The following is a 22,468-nucleotide window of genomic DNA, read 5'->3' on the forward strand; positions in this document are numbered from 1 at the left end:
ACGAGTATGGGTTGGGCCCAGAATAACTTCACCTGCTTTACAATTGCATCTCCCTCTATAGGAGTATCCTCATTGTTAGTAATCTTTGATATCAATCTGACTGCCCATTCGGTGTCAAAGTTGAACTTCTGAAACATTTCGTCCTGTAAGCTTTTCACAGGAAGACGAATTGAAGCAACAGTTCAAATACTGAACCGCAATTTGCATAGATCTATGTTGACAGAAATTAAAGAAAAAATAGACGCACATGGTCCAGTAAAGAGCACGTGACTTAACTAAAAGCTTGGGTTTTCCATCCACCTGATGAAGATGACAAGTCATCATCGTCCTCCTCCTTACCCCACACCAGGATAACAATGACAACGACAAAATCATCTTCGTCTGTGAATTGATATGACAATGGACAATCGTCATCGTCATCCTGGTCATGGCCCCTGATGATGTTATCTAGCAAATCCACAGGGGAGAGAGAGAAAGAGAAGGGAGTGAGAGAAGAGAGAAATGGAGAGGAAAAAGGAAATTTCATCTAAGGTTGTCATTGCCATCGTCCTCCACACATGGATGATGATTTTATCATTATCATCATCCACCTGCCATCCACTGAGAGTCAACATGATGATGAGACGGAAGGTTGACGGCAACGAAATCATCAGTCCTCCAACCCTAAAAAAGACAGAAATCTGTAAAACCAGATAAGAAAAAAGAATAATTATAATGATGTGAGATTTAAATACTTAAAAATCTCAGGATTCTAAGAGAACATCATTGAAAAAAAGTCCACTCCTACCCCAGACTACTAGTGAAAGAGAAAATGTATAGACTACCATTAAAGCAGCCCAAGCGAGACGTACTATATTTATGTGATATATCTCCTATCCTTATCGTATGAAAGAATTATTCCATTATTGATTACTAATCATAGTAGAGTTAATGGGGCAGAGTCAAAATACACATGGAATCCAACAGCTTTACAAGTTTGTAGGCAGTGGCAAGACAGTTTGTTGGCATCTCTGGCATGGGATTTCACAAAGCCTAGGCAAATTCTTTCCTCAAAAAAAAAGTCTAGGCAAATAAAGTGGACAGTATCTCCAGATGAAAAATAATGGTATATACCTGACCATAAACCTTGTTGAACCAGGATCGCCTTGTCTACCAGCCCGCCCACGTAGCTAACATGATTTAAAAAAAATAAAGAAAAACTTAAAATAATAAAACAAATCAAACGAAAATACCACAATCAACGCATTTAAACCACTATCAAACATTTAATGGCCCATTAAACCATTACGTGGGGTGTCTCTACTATCAGTGTCCAAATTTTCTTTAGTTGCTTTATAATTCCAGTTCAAAAACGTATCTCACCTTCGGGGAATTTTAATAACATAAAAAACCTAATAGAAAACTCTAACGTCATTCATGAGGGTACTGGACCGTTCAATATTTTTTGTCATGATAAAAAATATTTTAGATGAGTAATTTTCTCAGTTATTGTCGGCCACTATTGTCAACGGGAGGACCTTTTGTTTAAATTCTCTTGTATTTGTCTATCTATGTAATGGGCCCCACTGTGGGCCATAAGCCCAATGTATGTTGCCTTCCCGTGGACCCATGTTATAAAGGGTACACAGGAAAAAACCCTAGAAAAAGTGAATCTCGTTTTTCATTCTCTTCTCTTTTTCTCTCTTTTCCCTCTTCCTCGACCTAGGGTTTGGTCAAAGGAAGTTCCACAACTATAACAAATTGAAGTAATTTCTAGTTAGAAAGAAAAAGTTGACTGACCCGGAGAATTGCTTGATAGTAACGAAGGGCTAATTTAGACCACACAAGCAGAATTTTTAGTGCAAGTGTGACTAAAAAAAATGTTTCCCATTATAAGGAAAAGAAAGATTCCCCTTTGGCACATTGCTCAAGCTTCAAGGGAAGGATTGTGTCACGATACCATGGGTTACTTATAAATGAAAGAATAAAGCATAGGGCTGGAAAGAAAAGGCGGAAGAATGTGCATGTGTGGCCACACGTGAGGAGTCAAACAAGTCCACGACCGGCACAACCGTTGGTGGGAGGAGGAACTTCTTGATTCTCTTTAAGGACACTAAACAGGGGAAGAAAAGGGCATCGAACATTTGGCTGGACTTGTGGAGCGGGAGGCATCTGAGGAACTGGAGGCTGTATTCAGCTGGAGAGCTCAGGAAGGCGCAACTGATTCGAGAGATCCCCTTTCTGTCTGAGGATCGTTTTTTTTTTCTGTCTGAGGATCGTTACTGTGGCAATTCTCCTTGGGAGAATTTTAATTTTCAAATAAAGAAATTTCTTTCAAGAAGTCATTTCTTGATTTGATTGGGACCATATCAGATTGTTTGAAAATTCTTCACACCTAACTAGACGACGCAAAAAGAGTTGGAAAATTATTAACATCATCAGATACCAGCCAACAGGTCAGCAATGAAGATTACAGAGTAGAAAGAATAACCTTCATAAATTTTGAACATTTTTTGAATAGGTATGTCACCTGGTTATCTATACGCCTTGATTCATGCAAAGAAGTGCCAATCACATGAAGTCCACCCAGCCTTTTAACTTCTGTTCCCTCACTAAGACAATGATCTTCACATTCTTCCAGCACAGACAAATATGCCAGCGCAATTGCCGGGTTCAGAGGGTACAGCTCCGATTCTTCATACAAATTCTTTTCCAGGTCTCCCTTCTCGACTGTTTGACTCAACTGGATAGATTCCAAAATCAAAGTTTCCGCCTTCTGATAAGTTAACGACTTGCTCTCACTTTTGCTGACGTATTTAGCTATTTTTAGAAGCAAGAAGTCAGAAACTTTAGCAAAAAACAAGACTTTTAGATGATAGATGATAAATAGAATTTGAAAAATTTTACCTATCAACGCAGCTTTACCCAGCAAAGCAGACGAATAGGCTCCAAGAGTTATCTTCGGTGAGCCCTGCCTTTATGATAAATAAAAACGCCGAGCCATTTGAAAAAACAAAAGGACTGCAGAGACATACCGGTTGAAAAGTCAGCTCCCCATCAGCTTCAATATTTGGCACCTCTTTTGTTAAAATGGGCAACAAAGTCTCACTTATTATTTTTTTTGCGAGCATCTAAACACAAGAAATAAAAAATTCCAGAATTCACATGTGAGAAGAAATCTTTTATGTTAACTGATATAAACTCAAAACTTTTTCATATCAGCTCCACACATAAAAAGAAGCATGCCAAACTTCATCAAACCCGCATATCAGCTCTACACTACGGTTACAGAATATAAGTGAATTAACAACAATAAGCAAGATAAGTTCACAAAAGAGTAGGGGATCGCATGAAGATATACCCCATGACGGGATACTAAAATTCCATAATATTGAAAAGCACAGATTGAAAAGTTTCAAATAAGAGTAAGTGAAAGGGTGGAGAATGTTGTACGTACTTTAGGGTTTCCACCAAGGATGATGTCAGTTCCCCGTCCAGCCATATTTGTGGATATTGTAATTCCAAACTTACATCCAGCTTGTGCAATGGTTTCAGCTTCCCTGGCAGCATACTAGATAATATGGCAGCAGAGAGACACACAAAATTATTGCTAAGACATAAGTTGGAAAAATAGAATAATTATCCAGGAGGGGAAGAGAGCACAGAGCACCTTAGGCCTTGCGTTAAGAATATTATGAGGTATATTTCTTCTCTTCAGAATATCGGACAAATGTTCAGAATTCTCAACACTGCATGCACGGTCATTTTTATTGGATTGGCATTTAAACGAAGAAAATCTAACATATATTTAACACAAATAATCAACAAAAAGACAACAATTGAAAGTTCTGAAAAGTGACTAGGAACTGTAGAACTTTGGGATGCAAGCAGAGAAACATGGAGGCAGGGTGACAGGACGCAGTTTATACTCCAAAAACTTGACATTTATCAAGCCACATCATTGCTCCATGCTGCCTTTTTCAGTCGCAATTTGTATTTTTCTCCTCTTTACTCCTTAATTGTAATATAATACAAGTACCTTTAAGCGGATCATTCCTTGCCATTTCTACTCACGTGCAAGTGAGTAACCCCAAGTTCCCCTTTGTAACCCCTATTAAAACAACATTCTTAATGTTGAGATTTTCCTTACATTTAAGCAGTGCCACTATCGATCTAGGGGCAGATGTGTAGGATTTCATATGGTTTCAGAGCACTAACCACATTTGCTTGCACGAGGCAAAGAAAGTGGCTGGCTCAGGCGCTCACTAACCAATGTCTCAGCAACCTCATATGAACAGTCATCCAATATCAAATAAAAGAAATGTAATCTGATGACTTCTGGGCAGGCATCCCAGAGAGCTTGACGTATAATGGGAACTGTTGTAGGACGTATTTAGCTTTTTTCCTCCTTTGTCCCTTTATTAATTTTTACCCCCGTACGGCTTCTGCATAAATACTGAGGGCTTTACAGGCCTGAGTGTGACTTCGATTTCCTCTCCTCTGCCCTCTCCTCTACCTTGGAGGTTTCCCTCCACCAGTAGGTCTTCCACCCTTGACACACGCTTCTACACGAAGAATCTTATTCACTGGTTGTGGCGGGAGAGGATACAGCAATAACCTTACTGAGGACATTGATTCGTCAGATTCAAATAACACCTCCTGGAGAGCTGATGACGCTTTCATAAATATATGGTTACTAGAATTAGAAAAAACCTTACAGGGATAAATATCATAAATTTCTGTTTTTGAAGAATATTAAAGATAAATAGAATCAAATCCACAAGACCTGCACCAAGAGGAACAATTTCTGGAGGATTTATAGCCTTGTGACCGAGGCAACAAATCGATATGGTCCTGCAAGAGGATCCTAGCAGAGAGAGAGAGAGAGAGAGAGAGAGAGAATGGAGGGAAGCTAGACAAAGATGGACGGGCGGTCTTCACCCTGTCAGATGCAGCAGGGAAACTAAAAGATACGAAAGACAATAACCCATAAGGCTGGGCTGGGCCCAATGGTCAGACGGGTCCAGTCTATTGGGCCTGGAAGAGCTCTTTTGCCGCTTTGCTTATCACAAATCTCAGACAATAAGTGAAATCCATGATGGAATATGCATGTGGACTGCAGACCATCTGGAGGCATAAAGACTATTACAGGCCTGTAGAGAACCCTGACTCACAAGAGTGGGCTAAAACAATGAAGGAATGGTTCTATAAGTTTCTCTTGGGTCTTCATAAGGAATATGAAACATTGAGATGAAGCCATTCATATCAATTTAAGGAAGCTCAATTGATGGGGATTGACGTTTAATTGACCTTATGACCAGGTTCCAGACTCAGGAAGCTCGACTGACGGGGATAGATGTAGAGAAGTCCTCATGACCAGGTCCCAGACAAAGGAAGCTCAATTGACAGGGAACTGAGTAGGAAACCGGGCAGAAACTGCCAAGGCCACAAGGAGGGAGATATTACATCAAGGTTAATGGCATGATTAAAACCTTCCCATGACAACTTTCATAGACAAAAGCTACTACCATAACGGAAGCAGCATCAATAAATAACATTTCTCATTTAGTGTCTTTTAGGGGGAAAAAAGAATTCAGAATAAGCAATTGGCCATCGACTCTACTTTCACAATGTAGATAAGAATAAAAATTAGCATCTGTGTATCAATGTTTAAGAACTTGAGAAACATCAACCGTAAAACTTTCTCTGCTGGATGTCATACATATATTCAACTGTTACCTTGTTGTTCCAACTAATACAGGCCGTCCCAAACGAAACATGTATTCCACTTCCTTACGAACATGTTCCCATTTTCCACGAGCAGTCTATACCAATTAAGAGATATGTAAATGAGCATACTTTGATAATATTATAAGCAGTATCGCCACAACATTCAGAGATCTCACCGCAAAAGCTTGAATAGGCAAGTCTAACCGAATATTAGGTAAATTAGTGGGGACTTCAATAACCGGCACATGGAACATCTTCAAAAATTCTTTTTCCTGCACACGGAGAAAGCTCCACTTTTTAATATACCTGAGTAAAAGCAGTGCTTAAATTGACAGAATAACACATGCCTCTGTCTTTGCAGTCCCCGTCATTCCAGAAAGCTTGGGATACAATTTAAACAATGACTGATATGTAATTTGGGCCACGACGACGGAATCAGCCTAACCAAGACATTGGGCTATTACAGGAGAAAAATATAGTAAACTTAATAAGATGTATAATCATCACTCCTATCAGTGCAAACCTGGATCTTAAGCCCTTCTTTGGCTTCAACAGCTTGGTGGATACCATCAGACCATCGTCTTTTCTCCTCAACTCTTCCTGTAAGCTGAAATATATGCGAGGAAATTTATTTGATGAAAATTACAAAGCAATACACCACTATGTAATCTTTATTTCTTTAATGTTTGCAAATCTCGAAGTGAGTAGAAACCAAAACAAAATTGACATTATTAATTAATTGAGGATAGAAGGGTAGTTAACATGCAAGGGTGAAAACTGGATAAAGATATGTTAGACGTGATTCTGTGTTAGGATCCTTGATTCAAGTTGGATGAGTGAAAGAGAAAAAAAGGGAGATCGGGAGATCAGTAATGGGGAAGTCATAACCAGGAAGTAGAAAAATCAAGATATTAGTAGCAAAGCCTGAGAATAGCAAGAATATAATCAATGACTAGAAACAGGAAATACAGTAAGATCAGAACCGTTATTGATTGAGATCATAATGAATGTAGTCTCCATCCTCACTGACGAAAGGAAGTTTGGTTGATCTTGGCGGTGCATGAGGGAGATGGCTAAAATGGAGAGGGATAACAGAGATGTTGACAAGGGAGAGAAACAGATAGTGAACCGACCGAAGATCAGGAAGAACAATTTAGTTAGATGGCTCGAGTGAGAGAAAGGACACAAAGAGAGAGAGGACTAAGTGCTGTTAACAGAGTTCTTGATATTTCTTTGCTGCCTTCCACCAAAGGCAGCTCGTCCATTCAAAGTACTATACAAATACGAAGGAAAATACCAAGATACTGCTAGCGTATGGATCAATGCACTTCCGACAGGATGAATTATACTGCTTGAAAGACCGAAATATGTTCCAGAATATCAAAATGGTTGGATAATTCCAGGTACGAAGAACTCTCTATCCTCCGGTGGTGCTCCCCCTCCTCGACGAGACGTCTCCAATCTGGAGCTCCTCCTCCTCGACGGCGATGGCTCCAGCTCCGACGGACGAGTCCGACCTCTAGGTGCTCTCCTTGATGGCAAGTTCCTCCTTCCAAACGGCGACGAGATCTCCCGCCACTTTCATGGACCTTCCCGATTCGAACAACTTGGGCTCTTCTTCAAGAATTAGAAAATTGGACATACCTGCCCCTCCTACGCGGCCTTTATTTATAGAGTCGAGAGGTCCCTCTCCCTCCTGAATTACTGATCTCGGTCAACGGCCTTTTGACCAGATCACTTCTTCCTCCTTTGGTATTTCCGGGAATAGTATTTATCAACACTCTCCCCTTGAAGACTCAGCCTGTCCCCAAGCTGGAAAACTGGGAAAGTCTTGCTTAGACGCCTAGCTTGCTCCCAGGAAGCCTCAGATGCTGGCAGGTTTATCCATTTTACCAAGACCTCTTCCCCGTATGGTGTGCTTCTCACTTTAAAAATATTCTCCAGGTAGACCTGCCATTCATAATCGTCCGTTAGACAAGAAGGTAACGGCTGGCTGTTGGGACTTAGTGTGCCCAATGCTTTTTTAAGTAGTGATGCATGGAAGACTGGATGCAATGTAGTATTTTCTGGTAAGTCCAATCTGTAAGCGACAGGTCCTATTTTCTTTAAAATTTTAAAAGGACCAAAGAATTTTGGACTAAGTTTTTCGTTACTTTTCTTAGCCAAAGACTTCATCCTGTAGGGTCTTATTTTAAGATAGACCATGTCACCCTCTTGAAATTCTTCATCTCTTCTATGTTTATCAGCTTGAGTCTTCATTCTGGATTGTGCCTTTGCTAACTGCTGCTTTAAACTGACTAAAATCTGATATCTTTCAATCAATAGTTGGTCAATCGAATCATATGGCGATGGTGTTGATCCATATCTAACTAATGAAGGAGGGTCACGCCCATAAACTGCTTTAAATGGGGTCACTTGTATGGCAGAATGATATGAAGTATTATAATTATATTCAGCCCAGCGCAAATAATCTTTCCATTTTCTAGGATTTTCGGATGCGAAGCATCTCAGATAGCACTCCAAGCCTCTGTTGGTGACCTGTCTGGCCGTCCGTTTCTGGGTGGTACGATGAGCTAAACTTGAGTTTTGTACCCTGAAGTCTATGTATTTCTTTCCAAAAGTGGCTGGTGAATATGCTGCCCCTGTCAGAGATGATGGAGTTTGGAATTTCATGTAACCTTACGATTTCCTTGACGAATATGTCGGCTATGGTCACAGCTGAAAAGGGGTGCTTGACAGCAATATAATGGCTGTACTTGCTTAGCCTGTCCACAATCACTAATACGGAGTCATACCCCGCCGATTTAGGCAAACCCTCAATAAAATCCATCATAATGTCCTCCCATACCTGACTTGGAATTGGTAATGGTTGAAGTAACCCAGCTGGGGACAGGGTGGATGTTTTTTGTTGCTGGCATACTAGGCATTGATTCACATGTGCCTTGATATCTTTCCGCATTCCTGCCCATATCACTTGTTGAGAAATCCTTTTCAATGTTCTTTGAAATCCGCCATGTCCCCCTATGTTGGAGTCATGGAATTCCTGCAATATCTTTGGAATCAACGAGGAATGTGATGGTAGCAAAATTCTCCCCTTATGAAGTAGCAGGCCATGATGAAGCTTGTATCCTGGCGCTGTCTCTTTTCCCAATTGTAAATCTCCGGTGATATCTCTCAACTTCTGATCTTCTTGAATTTCGTGTGTAAGTTTGATTTTGTCGAGCCAATGCGTCATGGGAAGAGAATTACATTCCCCTGTAGATGTATGAGGGCGTCTGGATAATGCATCTGCCACTATATTCCTCTTGCCCGCCTTGTACAGTATGCTGAAATTATATCCTAGAAGCTTTGATATCCACCGGTGATACTGAATAGGAACTTCTTTCTGATCTGAAAGGAAGCGAAGACTTAATTGATCTGTATAGATAGTAAATGTGTTGAATAATAGACAGTGCTTCCACTTCTGTATAGTCCAGACTACCGCCATGAGTTCTCTCTCATACGCCGACTTACATCTGGAATGGATAGGGAAAGCCTTGCTGAAATAAGCTATTGGATGACCTTCTTGTAGTAAGACAGCTCCCACTGCCATTTCTGATGCATCTGTTTCAATACTGAAAGGTATTGAGAAATTGGGTAATCTTAATACCGGGGTTTGTGTCATGGCATATTTTAAGCCAGTGAAAGATTTGCTTGCTTCTTCTGTCCACTTAAATGAATTCTTCTTCAAGAGGGATGTCAAGGGTTGAGCAATAGCAGCATAATTTGATACAAATCTCCTGTAATAACCCGTCAACCCTAGAAATCCTCTTAGTTCTTTAATCATACTTGGCAACCTCCACTGTTGAATAGCATCAATCTTGGAGGGGTCAGTCGATACTCCAGCAGCTGAAATGCCATGTCCCAGAAATTCAATTTGAGACGCCCCAAACTTGCATTTTGCTGGGTTGACATAGAGATGGTTTTGAGAGAGTAGTGAAAACACTTCCTCGAGATGTTGATCATGCTGCTCGCTGTTTTTGCTGTATATTAGTATATCATCAAAGAAGACAAGTATGAACCTTCGAAGATGCTTCCAAAAAATCGAATTCATTAATGCTTGGAAGGTTGCCGGGGCATTGGTCAAACCGAATGGCATCTCGTTAAATTCAAAATGCCCATGGTGAGTTTTAAAAGCCGTCTTGGGGATGTCATCCAGATGCATTCTTACTTGGTAATAACCGGACTTTAAGTCTATTTTAGAGAAGGTGGTCATCCCATACAGTTCCTCCAACAACTCATCGACCAATGGTATGGGGAACATATTAGGAATAGTTATTTGGTTAAGTGACCTGTAATCCATACAGAGTCTAAAACCTCCATCTTTCTTCTTAACAAGTAAGGCTGGGCGAGAAAAATTGCTGTTTGAATGCTGAATGACCTTTGAATCCAATAATTCCTGAACCAATTGCTCTAATATATTCTTGTGTTGAAAAGAGTATACTATAAGGTCTTTTATTGATAGGCCTGGACCCCGGAATGAGTGTTATTCGATGATCACAATCTCTCTTGGGTGGCAGATCATTGAGAGTTGCAAAGACTTGAGGGTATCTATTTCTTATCCCATGTAAAAATTGATCTATGGATAGAACATGTACCTCATGAAATTTGGTGGTCGCTTGCCTTTGTATGTCCTGGATCTGGAGTATGGTCTCCTTCCATTCGTCTTGCGCTCGTTCAAATTCAAATTGTGAAAACCTAAGCCCATTTAGCTCTGGATCGGAGATAATGGTTCTGATTTGACCCTTCCAGAATATCTTCATAATGAGGTGGTGATAGTTACTGAAGAAACCCAGACGAGGAGGATGGGTTTGAGAGAAGAACTGGAAAAATTGTCATTAACCTTCTAGGTTCAATAACAGGAGTACATATATGGAGAGTGTGAGAGAGAGAAAGCAAAACAGGGGTACAAAGGGAAAGCTAACAGAAACAACATATTCAACAGTCCCCCTCAAACTGGTGAGTGGATATCATCCATTCCCAGTTTGCCACACAACTCTTGGAAACGCGGAGCAGACAAGCCTTTGGTAAATATATCAGCTTTCTGCTGGGCAGAGGGAACATATGATATGCAAAATTTTCCAGACTCAAGCTTCTCTTTGATGAAGTGACGATCCACTTCAACATGTTTAGTCCGATCATGTTGTACCGGATCATGGGCGATGTTGATAGCCGACTTGTTATCACAAAACAATTGAGTAGATTGATCACACGACAACTTCAACTCTGTGAGGAGATTGGTGATCCACAATGCCTCGCAAATGCCTTGTGCCAAGGCACGAAACTCGGCTTCAGCACTAGAGCCAGAGACAACAGGTTGTTTCTTGCTCCGCCATGTGATAATATTCCCCCCACGGAAGGTGCAGTAGCCCGTGGTGGAGCGGCGGTCAACATGAGAGCCAGCGTAATCCACATCAGTATAGACATCTAACCGAAGGCCACCTTTGCTCTTGAATTGGAGACTAAGACCAACGGTACCTTTGAGATAACGAAGTACACGGTTGACTGCATGCATATGAGAGGCCTTCGGAGAATGCATAAATTGACTTAAGACACCAACAGCATAAGTAATGTCAGGACGTGTATGAGTGAGATAAAGCAGCTTCCCGACCAAGCGTTGATACCGTCCTTGATCAACTGCCTCCTCATGTTCCCCCCGAGAGAGCCGATGGTTCACCTCGATGGGAGTAGGAAGAGGTTGGGAGTCCGTCTTTCCAAGCTCATGAAGAAGATCAGTAATATATTTCCGTTGGCAAAGGAAAATCCCAGTCGAAGAGTAGGCGATCTCAATGCCAAGAAAGTACCGGAGTACACCAAGATGTTTAATGTCAAACTCACCAGCAAGATAAGTCGACAATTGAGCGGCAGCCTGCGAATCACTTCCGGTAATAATAATGTCATCCACGTACACAAGAAGGATGGTGACTCCCCCGGACGTGGAATGATGGTAGAAAAGTGCATGATCACCATTGCACTGAGAGTAGCCAAATAAGGTCATAGAAAAGCCCGAGGAGATTGCTTTAAGCCATAAAGTGCCTTCTTGAGACGGCACACCAAGGGAAGAGTCGAAGGGGGAGCCGCATAACCAGGAGGCAAGGCCATATAAACTTCCTCATGGAGATCACCATGAAGAAAGGCGTTCTTGACGTCGAATTGTTGAAGAGGCCAGTTGTGATGAGCCGCAAGGGCGAGAAGAAGACGAACCATGTTCATCTTAGCCACAGGAGCAAATGTCTCCAGATAATCAACACCGAATTGTTGAGTATAGCCCTTAGCCACAAGGCGTGCCTTGTACCTCTCAAGAGTGCCATTGAACTAATATTTGACGGTGTAGACCCATCGACAGCCAACGAGGTGCTTGCCAGAAGGTAAATACACCAGATCCCATGTCTGATTCTTATCCAAGGCAGCTAATTCCTCGTCCATGGCACGTCGCCAGTCAGGGGAGGTCAATGCTTGAGCCACAGTCTTCGGAATGGCGATGGAATCGAGACGGGTAAGAAGAGCACAATAGGACAGAGAGAGGCGAGGGGAAGAAAGATAATTGGCTAACGGGTATAAAGGAGTGGAGGTGCATTGGCGAGTGGCTTTGCGAAGGGCAATGGGAAGATCATCACCCGAAGGAGGGGGAAGCGGATCAGGAGTGGATAATGACGGAGGTGTCGGGGCAGGAACACGCAAGAGGGGACGCGGACGGCGATGGTATGTGGTGCCATCAAATTTAGAGGGAGGAACCAAAGGAGGAGGAGTTGAAGATGGTCCAGGGAGTGGAGATAAGGAGAAAGATGGAAGGGGTACAAGGAAATCCAGGGAGTCAGCACACGGAGAAGCTGAAGGAGAGGAAGACGAAGAAGAAAAAATAAAAAGGGGTGGATTCGTCAAAGGTGACATCTTTGCTGACAATGAAGTAATTAGTAGAAGGATGGTAGTACTTATACCCTTTTTGATGAGAGGAGTTACCCACGAAGACACATTTGAGCGCCTTAGCGTCAAGCTTGTCCCGAATAGGGTGACGATTAGGGACGTAGCAGGCGCACCCAAAGATCCGGGGAAGGAGGTTAGTTTTCAAGGAAACCATAGGGTAGGCGTGATGGAGGGCATCAATAGGGGAAACATGAGAGAGGACACGAGAAGGGAGACGGTTGATGAGATGGACGGCAGTGAGAGAGGCCTCGCCCCAGAAAAATTTAGGCATATCCATGTGAAGAAGGGAACGAGTGGTGTCAAATATGTGTCGAAATTTTCGTTCCGCAAGTCCATTTTGTTGAGGAGTGTATGGATTTGCGGTAAGAAGAGGTTTCATGAACGATGCCATGCGAGGTGAAGAAGTTGGAGAGGGTGGAATTAACGTAATCATGGGCATTATCAGAGCGGAAGTGTTGGAAGGAGGTAGCAAATTGAGTTTAGATTAAAGCGCGGAATGAGATGAGAGTGTTGGAAAGATCCGACGCAGCCGTGGAGAGAGCTATGCCGAGAGTAGGGGCCGAAGGAGAGGCGGGTGGAGGACAATTGAGAATGTAGAGGCCACCGTGCCCTTCAGCAAGTGTAGTCGTCTGCCCCGACACCTTATCACGATAAACACAGGAATTAGGAGGAAAAAGGATGGCTTGACCAAGATCTCGGACAAGGTGATAAAGGGATAAAAGATTTAGGGTAAGACGAGGAACATGAAGGACATGGTTAAGGGTAAGGGTGGAGGACAATTGGACACTTCCCACACCTGCCACAAGAAGGAGAGCCCCGGATGCAGTACGGACGTGATGAGGACGAAGAGAAGGAGTGTAGGGAAGAAAACACTGAGAGAGAGGAGTCATATGGGCGATGGCGCCAGAATCAACGATCCACTGTACAGTGGGAGAAAAAGGTGTACCTTGATGAACGAGGGAAGTAGAGTCCATCAACTTGGATTGAAGAAGCTGGCGAAGTTGATCGATTTCATCATGACGAAGCTGGGCGACCTTTGAAGATGTGGCGTCAGCAGTTGGTGGAGCAGGTGGTTGAGGTATCTCGGGAATTGACGCAGGAAGAGTCATAAGCTGCCCGGAGGGATGTGGAAGATGAGTCACCAAGTGGCTTTGATGGGCATTCTTCTGTTGGAGCTTGTAACATGTCTCGTTGGTATGGCCTTTCTTTTTGCAATAATTGCAGAAAATAGAGGAGTTACCAGGAGAAGCATGGCCTGGAGATGCCGAGTGCTGGATCGGGGAGTTCATGTTCGGTGACGACACCTTAGGAGAGGACATATGCGGCAGCACTGCTGGGACGGATGTATGTCGAGAGCTCTCGAGCTTTTGAGCAGCCATTGCCGAGGGTGGTTCGGAATGGAAGATGCCGAGGCGAGTTTCCTCCATCTGAACCTCCACCAGTGCTTCCTTCAGGGTAAGAGCCTTCTCCCGATGAAGTAACTAGCCACGCAAAGACTCATATTCAGGATTCAGTCCCATGAGGAATTTGAAGACTCGAAGCTGGAGAACATATCCACGGTCAACCGAATGAGAGTCGGGGGGCATATAGTGGTCCAACTCAGCCCAAAGAGACGACAACTCCAAATGATAGGCCTGAACAGAGCATGGACCCTGGGTCAGGTTCGTACCTAGAAGGTACCTAGAACAGAGCGTGGACCCTGGGTTATTGAACCTAGAAGGTTAATGAGAATTTTTCCAGTTCTTCTCTCAAACCCATCCTCCTCGTCTGGGTTTCTTCATGGTATCAGAGCCACAAGCTCTACAACCTTGCTGATCGAACTTTGTTGATTCAAAGTCTCGATTTCTCAGCGTCTGCTCGTCAGCTCGTCGTCGATTTCTCAGCTCGTTGTCGGCGACCATAAGCTCGACCTAGCCCCGTTTCTCAGCGTCAAGCTTGTTGTCGGCGACCTTTGCCTCACCAGATTGATTCCTCAGCTCGTCGTCATCGACAGATTGATTCCTCAGCTCGTCGTCATCGACAGATTTATTCCTCAGCTCGTCGTCGGTGACCATAAGCTCGACCTAGCTCCGCCACAACCTAGCTCGACCTAGCTTGACCTAGCCTTGTCGGCGGCCCGCCACGACCTAGCTCGACCTAGCTCCACCATTTCCGTTGCTCTGTCGGCCGCCATTTCCGTTGCTCGACCTAGCTCCGTCTCAAAAAAAAAAAAAGGAAGACAAATTTCATTGAGCTAGGTCCGTTTCTTCATCCCAAGATCTGTGATCTTCTGGAAAGAAAAAAAAACTCATTGAGCTAGGTCCGTCAATTGAAGTTGATCTGCTGTCGGGATTCCTCCATCTAAAATCGGAGTATCTCATCGACGTTACCTTATGGCATCTTCTGACTCTACTACCTTCGCTGACACTATGCCACCAGGGCTGCCTCCTCACTCATCTGAGTTGACCTCTTGGCATTATTCCCTGCCACGTATGCCGTCTGAATTCCGATTCACTGGGTTGAATCTTCTTCAATGGCGTCAATATGTCCAAATTACCTTGAAAGGGAAACTCATGAAGCACCTTGTGGAAGATCCGCCGTCTCCCACTGCATCTCACTATGAACACTGGCTCTATGTTGAAGGTGTAGTTCACCGGTGGTTGCTTGACAGTATCATTCCAACCTATGCTGCAGAATTCCTATCCTTCAACTCCGCCAAGGAGATCTGGGACGCCGATCAAGAATCCCACTCGAAGCAGAACAACTTGGCCATTATCTATGACCTTGTTACTCGCTCTGATACCATGAAGAAACCCAGACGAGGAGGATGGGTTTGAGAGAAGAACTGGAAAAATTCTCATTAACCTTCTAGGTTCAATAACAGGAGTACATATATGGAGAGTGTGAGAGAGAGAAAGCAAAACAGGGGTACAAAGGGGAGGCTAACAGAAACAACATATTCAACAGTTACAATGAAACCAGCCCAGGGACTTTAACCATGGTATCCCCAAGATCATATCACAGCTACCCAAGGGAAATGGAATGAAATTTTGCTCAAACTGAAGCCCTTGAAATGAGATTGGAAGGTTAAGGCAAATTCCTTCTGTTTGTCTACAAAACCCATCTCCAAGAGCAATCTTGAACTTGTGATAAGGGCTGATTGGAATTTGGAGGGCTTGTATCACTTGGGGTCGAATGAAGTTATAACTTGCCCCTCCATCGATAAGTACTTGAATTTGATGATTATATAAGCTTCCCCACAGTCTGAAAGACCCGAATTGATTGGCTGACCTCTTCGTACCTATTTGCACAGCCATGAACTCTCCTGGAATGAGGGGTCCTTCGTCCAGTTGCATCAGATCTTCTTCTGTAATTGGCTGATCTTCACCTTCAGTATCCTCTTGTATCATATAAATGCTCAGTTTCTTGTGGCACCTATGACCAGGGGTATATTTCTCGTTGCAATTGTAGCATAACCCTCTTTCTTTTCTTTGTAAGAATTCCTCACTGGATAGCTTTGTGATTTTCTTTTTACTGTCTCTTGGCACCACTTCATTTCTAGTTGTGCTTTGAACTTCTCGAGGGTGTTGGTGTTGCAGTCGCCCCTCCCCCCTAATTGTCACATTAGGCCTCGCATTGCTGTAGGTGTGGTTACCTCCGGGGAGATTGGTAACAGCTCGGGCTTGATGCTCTTGAGCGTCCAAAATTGCTAGATTACTCTCAGCTTTTAGAGAATAGTCCATGATGTCCTGGATACCAAAAGGCCTATACTTGTTTAACTCCACTCTGATTTCGGGTTTTAACCCATTAAGATAGGCAGTCTCCTGGATATCATTCAGTAAATGTGACATAAACGCAACCAGGTCTTCAAATTCCGATCTATATTCGGATACGGTACCTCTCTGTCTGAGGTTCATTAACTGCGTACACAGAGATCTTGTTGAAAAATTATACCTCTTTTCAAAATAATGTCGAAATCCCAACCAATTTTCAAACCCAAAGTTCTCCTCTGTGTATATATACCACCCTTGGGCTGCTCCTTCCATGTGCAATGATACTAGTTGTAGCTTCTCTTCCTCAGTAAGTTTGTGAATCTTTAAAAACCTCTCGACACAGCTAAGCCACTTGTGCACACTTCTTGAGGATTGGGGCGGAATTGTCTCTAATTTGGAGTTCATAGCCTTCAATTGTTGCATAATTCCAATTAAGATTTCAGCTGGCACTGGCACATCATCACATTTCTCCTTGCCTTTGCCTCCCGTTTCTTCCATTTGTTCTTGATGTTGCTCGTCTATTTTCTTGATTAACAGCGACTCTCGATTTTCTTGAATCCTTGAATTTCTTGATTCTCGATTTCTTGACTCGCTGTAGCTATCTTCTAACTAGCAACTGCTTCTTGAATCTTGTAGTTCGATAACTGGATGATAATTCTTGGGATCCAAGGATCGACAGCTCTGATACCAGATTGATAGCGTATGGATCAATGCACTTCCGATAGGATGAATTATACTGCTTGAAAGACCGAAATATGTTCCAGAATATCAAGATGAGATCTCCCGCCACTTTCATGGACCTTCCCGATTCGAAAAACTTGGGCTCTTCTTCAAGAATTAGAAAATTGGACATACCTGCCCCTCCTACGCGGCCTTTATTTATAGAGTCGAGAGGTCCCTCTCCCTCCTGAATTACTGATCTTGGTCAACGGCCTTTTGACCAGATCTCTTCTTCCTCCTTCTTTTGTATTTCCGGGAATAGTATTTATCAGATACCCTTCAGGGTTCAGAGATTGTATGAGGATCTCATATGGAACTCATGTTCAGCAAATAGATGCAGACCCTTAGCCCATAGAGAGTGCACTCTTGCCGGACTACAATTCACAACTCTTTCCCTTTCGCTCTAGGTCGAGGTACTATCACAAAGATGAAAAGATCAGGGCCTCAATAACAATCTTGCTCTCTACTGCTCCTAGGGTCGTAACATACTGCTTAAAGGTAACAAAGAGAAGGCTAAATTTTGAGATGAGAAAAGAGGGAAAAAGAAAAAGAGGCAGAGATACAAAAAGATGTACAGATGGACTGACAGACAAAGATAAAGAGACACAGATATAGATGGCAGACAAATTGACAATAATTCAGAGATTAATAAACTGAGAGACAGAAAAGATAGACGAACAGACAGCAGATGGACTGACAAAAAAGTGCGTGAATTCAGAAAAACAGAAGCAGACTGACAGAGAAGCGGACAGATTGAAAGAGAAACATACAGAGCTAGAAAAAAATAGACGGAAACAGGTAGAGAGTGAAGTGAAGAACAAACAGACAGAAAGAGATAGACAGATAGACACTCATATATGCCTAAATACAAATATCGCACAGATGGTATCAATACCACTCCTTGACATTTTGACATCAAGACACCCACAAGAACAAAATTATTGATCAGCACAAACAGAAGATACCACAACAGAATCCAAATACCTCATTGACTATGAGCGCTTTTCCATTTCTTACGATATATTGCACATCCCGACGGTAAAACTCCTTGGCCTTTAAGGCATTCATCACAAACCTACAATATCAGGACCAAATAACTGGCAGATGAGTCAAATGATATTGACCGAATAGCCAGAACCATTCAACAACAATGACAAATAAGAAAAAACAAGGAACCAAGTGTCCGGTTATATGTGAACAGTATTGAGTCAGACTGGAACATCATTGACTAGCTCAACGATTCACACCGACTGTTAATAATAACAGATATTTTTGAGATTCAGACGTAATATTATGAATTAATAGAAACAAATCATGCAAAATAAGTATGGGCCACTACACTTTTGCAACTGAGTGCAAAAAAATGACCAAGGCATTATTTGTAGATGGGTAGATATCAGCAGAAAAAGAAAAAAGTCCAATACATGATACATCCAGGCAACTAACATGTCAACAAGACACAAAAATTCATTGTTAGTAGATGCAAAAGCAATGCTGTTAGAGAATTAACGCACAAAGGCAGAGACAGAATAAGAATAAAAGATTATTTAAATGAGATACCTATATTACAAGATATTGAAAGTTATTTCATTGAATTATGACACAAACAAGAGCCACCATGATATTGCACGACTCCTCACACATCAGAGAAAATAAGAGCAAGGATAAAACAGGGAAACAGAAGTTGCACGCCAGAGACAGCAAAACCACCTGGCCCAGTGGTCATTTTCATCCCAAAGGTCGTTAGTCTCCAACACCATTTCTGCAAGACTAACCCCTTCTTCTGTTAATTCTACGGAGTTGTCTTTAAGTTCTGCATTGTAGTGCTGAAAATTTGAATACGCGTGTTTAGATAAAGTAAATAGAGACAACTATTAAGAAAGTCACTAATCTCAAAAAAGCAGAACCTGTTCTTAAGAATGCCAAACTTGCAACACTTACAGTGCCTAAGACAAGCAGCTCAGCAACCTTTGCTGCAACAGGGTACCTTGCTGCATCTTTGCTAGCCTGTGACACGAATTAAGAGCAATATGAGGATAAATAAACAAATCACCATAAACTTAGCTCTGCGAGTGGGCATTGAAGATGCAATGTCAAAAAAAATATAACTTATGAAGTAGAAACAGGACACTAAGTTAAAATCGTATTCAATGAAACAATGGACAATAAAGTATAAAGAATAAACTCGATCTGTTGCTCATTATCTTTAGGAAGGTCACTAGCAAGCTGATACAAGACAGGAGGGTTTGGGATGGGAAATTTGGTGACTATTAGAGAGGATTCGGAGGGCATAAAAAACTGAAAGCATTCTAAACTGAAGTATGTATGTCCTTGAATCCACAAAACCTGGCTCTGTGGAATGATCCCCAACCCCACTTAACGACAGACTAATCTTTTCTCTTCTACGTGTTCCCTTTAAATATGGCGGTTCTGCCTTTAGGAGGGCAGCCAGGAAGTTATTAAGAAGTTCAATCTCTGTGTCTCTTCTCAGTCCTGTATCTCTCCTTCGATGATCTCATCCTTATGATCATCTCCTCTTCACCATATCTTCAGGTGGCTATTCTCTGGTGAATCCTATCTCCTCCGTTCGGCTTCTTCCCTGACCATTCCCATTCTCCTCTCCATCCCAGAAACTCTCTCGCTCATCTCCCTCTAGAGCCCCCTCCATATCTAATCAATTGCGGATTTCATAATTGGAATTACATCAAAGACGATACGACCAGCTGGTATGTATCACTCTGCCAGAAACTTTGTTCAGAACCCACAGTACCAGCTAAATCAGCTCCTCAATCCACAACGGAGAAACTGAACCCACAAGAATAAGAAAACTTTCTCAAAGGGAAATTCAGAGAAATTTCTCAATGAAAAGGAGGTGGGCTTCTGAGGGAGCATTCACAAACTGACTCAAAGAATTCAATGCAAACACAATGTCTAGAAGAGTGTGGTTCACGTATATTGGTTTACCAATTACTCTCTAAAATGACTCCTTGTTTCCTGGTGCACTATCCTCACCTTGGTCACGCGTTACATAGCACTCTACTGGTCTGCGCTCATCAATTTAGCATCACCTCTTTCAGTCTCTCTCAGCAACTCAAGAACATACTTGTGATGAGATAGGAATATCCCCTTACTTGGACATGCAACCTTAATGCCAAGGAAGTATCCCAATCTTGTCAGATTTTTAATGTCACGCTGGGGGGAGATTTCTGCTGAGGAGCTGGACTTCTTCGAGATCATTCCTTGTGATAAGAATAAAACCCACACACACAATTAGGATTGTTAATTTACCAGTCATTACTCTACCGATAGTCCAGATCCCGCATAACCTTGGAAAATCTGCCAAACCAGGCCCTGGGAACTGGTTCAATCCATGCAGTGCATTGAGCAGCTTGCATACCACATCAGATCTATCTACCATAAAGTGCCTAGGAATAGTAATGTAAATATCTTCTTCCAGCTCCCTGAGAAGAAATGCATATCTCACATCATATTGATCAATATGCTAATCCAGCTTAGCGGCCCAGGAACTACGTATTCTGAGAGTATTGAATTATCCTACTTGGGCAAAAATATCTAAGTAGTCAATACCATAAGACTGGGCATATCCTTTTGCCACTAACTTGACCTTGTGCTTACCTTGAGTACACCCACTTTTCCCACAAGTTTTTTTCTCGGCAGAGGCAGGAGTGTAACCAAGGTCAATGTGATATTCTTCTTCAGCGCCTCCATGTTCTTTTTTTCTTTTGAAAAATAGTGCCTCCATATTGATGTACATGGCCTTCCGCTACTCAGTGCTTCTTCCAAATTCTGAGGGGTAACAACATTATACACAGAATTCAGAAAAACCTTGTGCTGGATCATCAACAATCATTTTTTTTTTTTTGAAAAATATAGAAGATCACCCAACTTGGTGACCCTCCGTACACATGGACGTGGACGGCTCTAGGCCAAAAAGCATAATCCCATCCTTCCGCCCCTATCCACCACCTCATCCAGGACCAAACCAACAAAAAACCAGTCTCTCTACATCATTTTTTGCCCTTTCCACCGACATTGCTGCCCCCTTGAAAACGACCTCGTTGCGGTGAGACCATATCGCCCAAAGCACCGCGAATCTCAGCCCCTGCTCCTTGTCAGTCCCCTGCTTGCGCCCCAGCAGTGTGGCCCATAGCTGCGAACTCGACGTAACCTCTGCCAGCCCCTGGCTATCCCATAGCGCCCGAGCAAGCCGACAATGGAAGAACAGATGCTCGCACTCCTCTTCCTCTTCCGTACACACAAGGCATAATGAGGATTCAGCCGGAAAGAACCTTCGCTGTCTCACACGGGTCATTGTCCGCTTCCTGGCAAGCAACCATACAAACACCCTAACCTTTAAGGGAATCTTTTGCCTCCAGATTGAGCGACATGCCCTTTAGATGATTGGGTCCTCATAGTGGTGTGGTCTCAAAATCTGGTAAACACCTCGGCTGGAGAACGGACCCGATGCCCATACCCACCCATCTGTCGTCCCCTCCATTGGCCTCCAGTTGCTCAAAGTTTGCTGAAAGCTTAAGAAATCCTCCACCATAAGATGGCCGCAAAAGTTGGACACCACACTCCATCCCAACACTCTTCCACCAAGGCATGCCGGTGATGGGCAAGGGAATAAAGGCGAGGGAACAGATCACAGAGTCGTCCATGCGACGACCAATTGTCCATCCAAAACCTGAAGCCGGCGCCATTCCCCAATTGGACCCGGAAAAACTCCTTGACCACTGGCCATACCTTCCTCAGCCCTCTCCAAAAAGCCGACTCCCCTCTCACATTACGCATCAACTTCTCCCAATCCAAATTGGATCCGTATCTGTCCCTCACCACCTCCTTAATCAAATTATCCTCCAGTCCCACAATCCGTCTAACCCATTTCGTCAATAATGCCACATTTAGTGTATTTAGGTTAGGCACCGCAAGCCCCCCCTGTTTAGTTGGCGTGCAGATGTCATTCCATGAAACCAGCGCCATGACACGTCCTTCCCCCGCATTTGCCCCCTTCCAAAAAAATCTCCGCATGATCCCGCTCAGGCGTTTCTCAACACCCACCGGGATTTTAAACACGGATAGATAAAACGTTGGAATTGCTGATAATACCGATCGCAGCAGCACTAATCTTCCCCCTCGCGACATGACTCTTTGCTTCCACCCCTCCAACCGTCTCTCCACCTTCTCCACCACTGGTTGTCAGTCTGCTTGTTGTAGGCTATCAACAGACAGGGGTAGCCCCAGGTATCTCATAGGCAGTGAACCCACCGGCGTTTCAAGCGCACTGGCACACTGGGTCTCCT

At 43.0% G+C, this 22,468-nt stretch overlaps 1 protein-coding gene across 4 annotated transcripts in view; it reads right to left on the reverse strand.

Moving 5' to 3' along the window:
* SECA2 (Preprotein translocase SecA family protein) overlaps nucleotides 1-22,468 on the reverse strand; it is a 39,168-nt gene that overhangs the window by 2,469 nt on the left and 14,231 nt on the right. For all 4 annotated transcript variants that reach the window (XM_078577941.1, XM_078577943.1, XM_078577944.1 and 1 more), the window contains exons 10-23: nucleotides 19,086-19,151; nucleotides 18,855-18,970; nucleotides 18,129-18,219; nucleotides 6,233-6,316; nucleotides 6,057-6,149; nucleotides 5,886-5,981; nucleotides 5,719-5,804; nucleotides 3,650-3,728; nucleotides 3,437-3,550; nucleotides 3,015-3,110; nucleotides 2,887-2,950; nucleotides 2,510-2,799; nucleotides 1,114-1,169; nucleotides 33-150 (exon numbers count right to left, since the gene is read on the reverse strand). In XM_078577941.1, the coding sequence (XP_078434067.1) occupies nucleotides 33-150; nucleotides 1,114-1,169; nucleotides 2,510-2,799; nucleotides 2,887-2,950; nucleotides 3,015-3,110; nucleotides 3,437-3,550; nucleotides 3,650-3,728; nucleotides 5,719-5,804; nucleotides 5,886-5,981; nucleotides 6,057-6,149; nucleotides 6,233-6,316; nucleotides 18,129-18,219; nucleotides 18,855-18,970; nucleotides 19,086-19,151 (1,449 nt within the window). The remainder of the gene's footprint in view (nucleotides 1-32; nucleotides 151-1,113; nucleotides 1,170-2,509; nucleotides 2,800-2,886; nucleotides 2,951-3,014; nucleotides 3,111-3,436; nucleotides 3,551-3,649; nucleotides 3,729-5,718; nucleotides 5,805-5,885; nucleotides 5,982-6,056; nucleotides 6,150-6,232; nucleotides 6,317-18,128; nucleotides 18,220-18,854; nucleotides 18,971-19,085; nucleotides 19,152-22,468) is intronic.

Source organism: Wolffia australiana, chromosome 7, assembly GCF_029677425.1.
Source record: "Wolffia australiana isolate 7733 chromosome 7, ASM2967742v1".
Lineage (NCBI taxonomy): Eukaryota > Viridiplantae > Streptophyta > Magnoliopsida > Alismatales > Araceae > Wolffia > Wolffia australiana.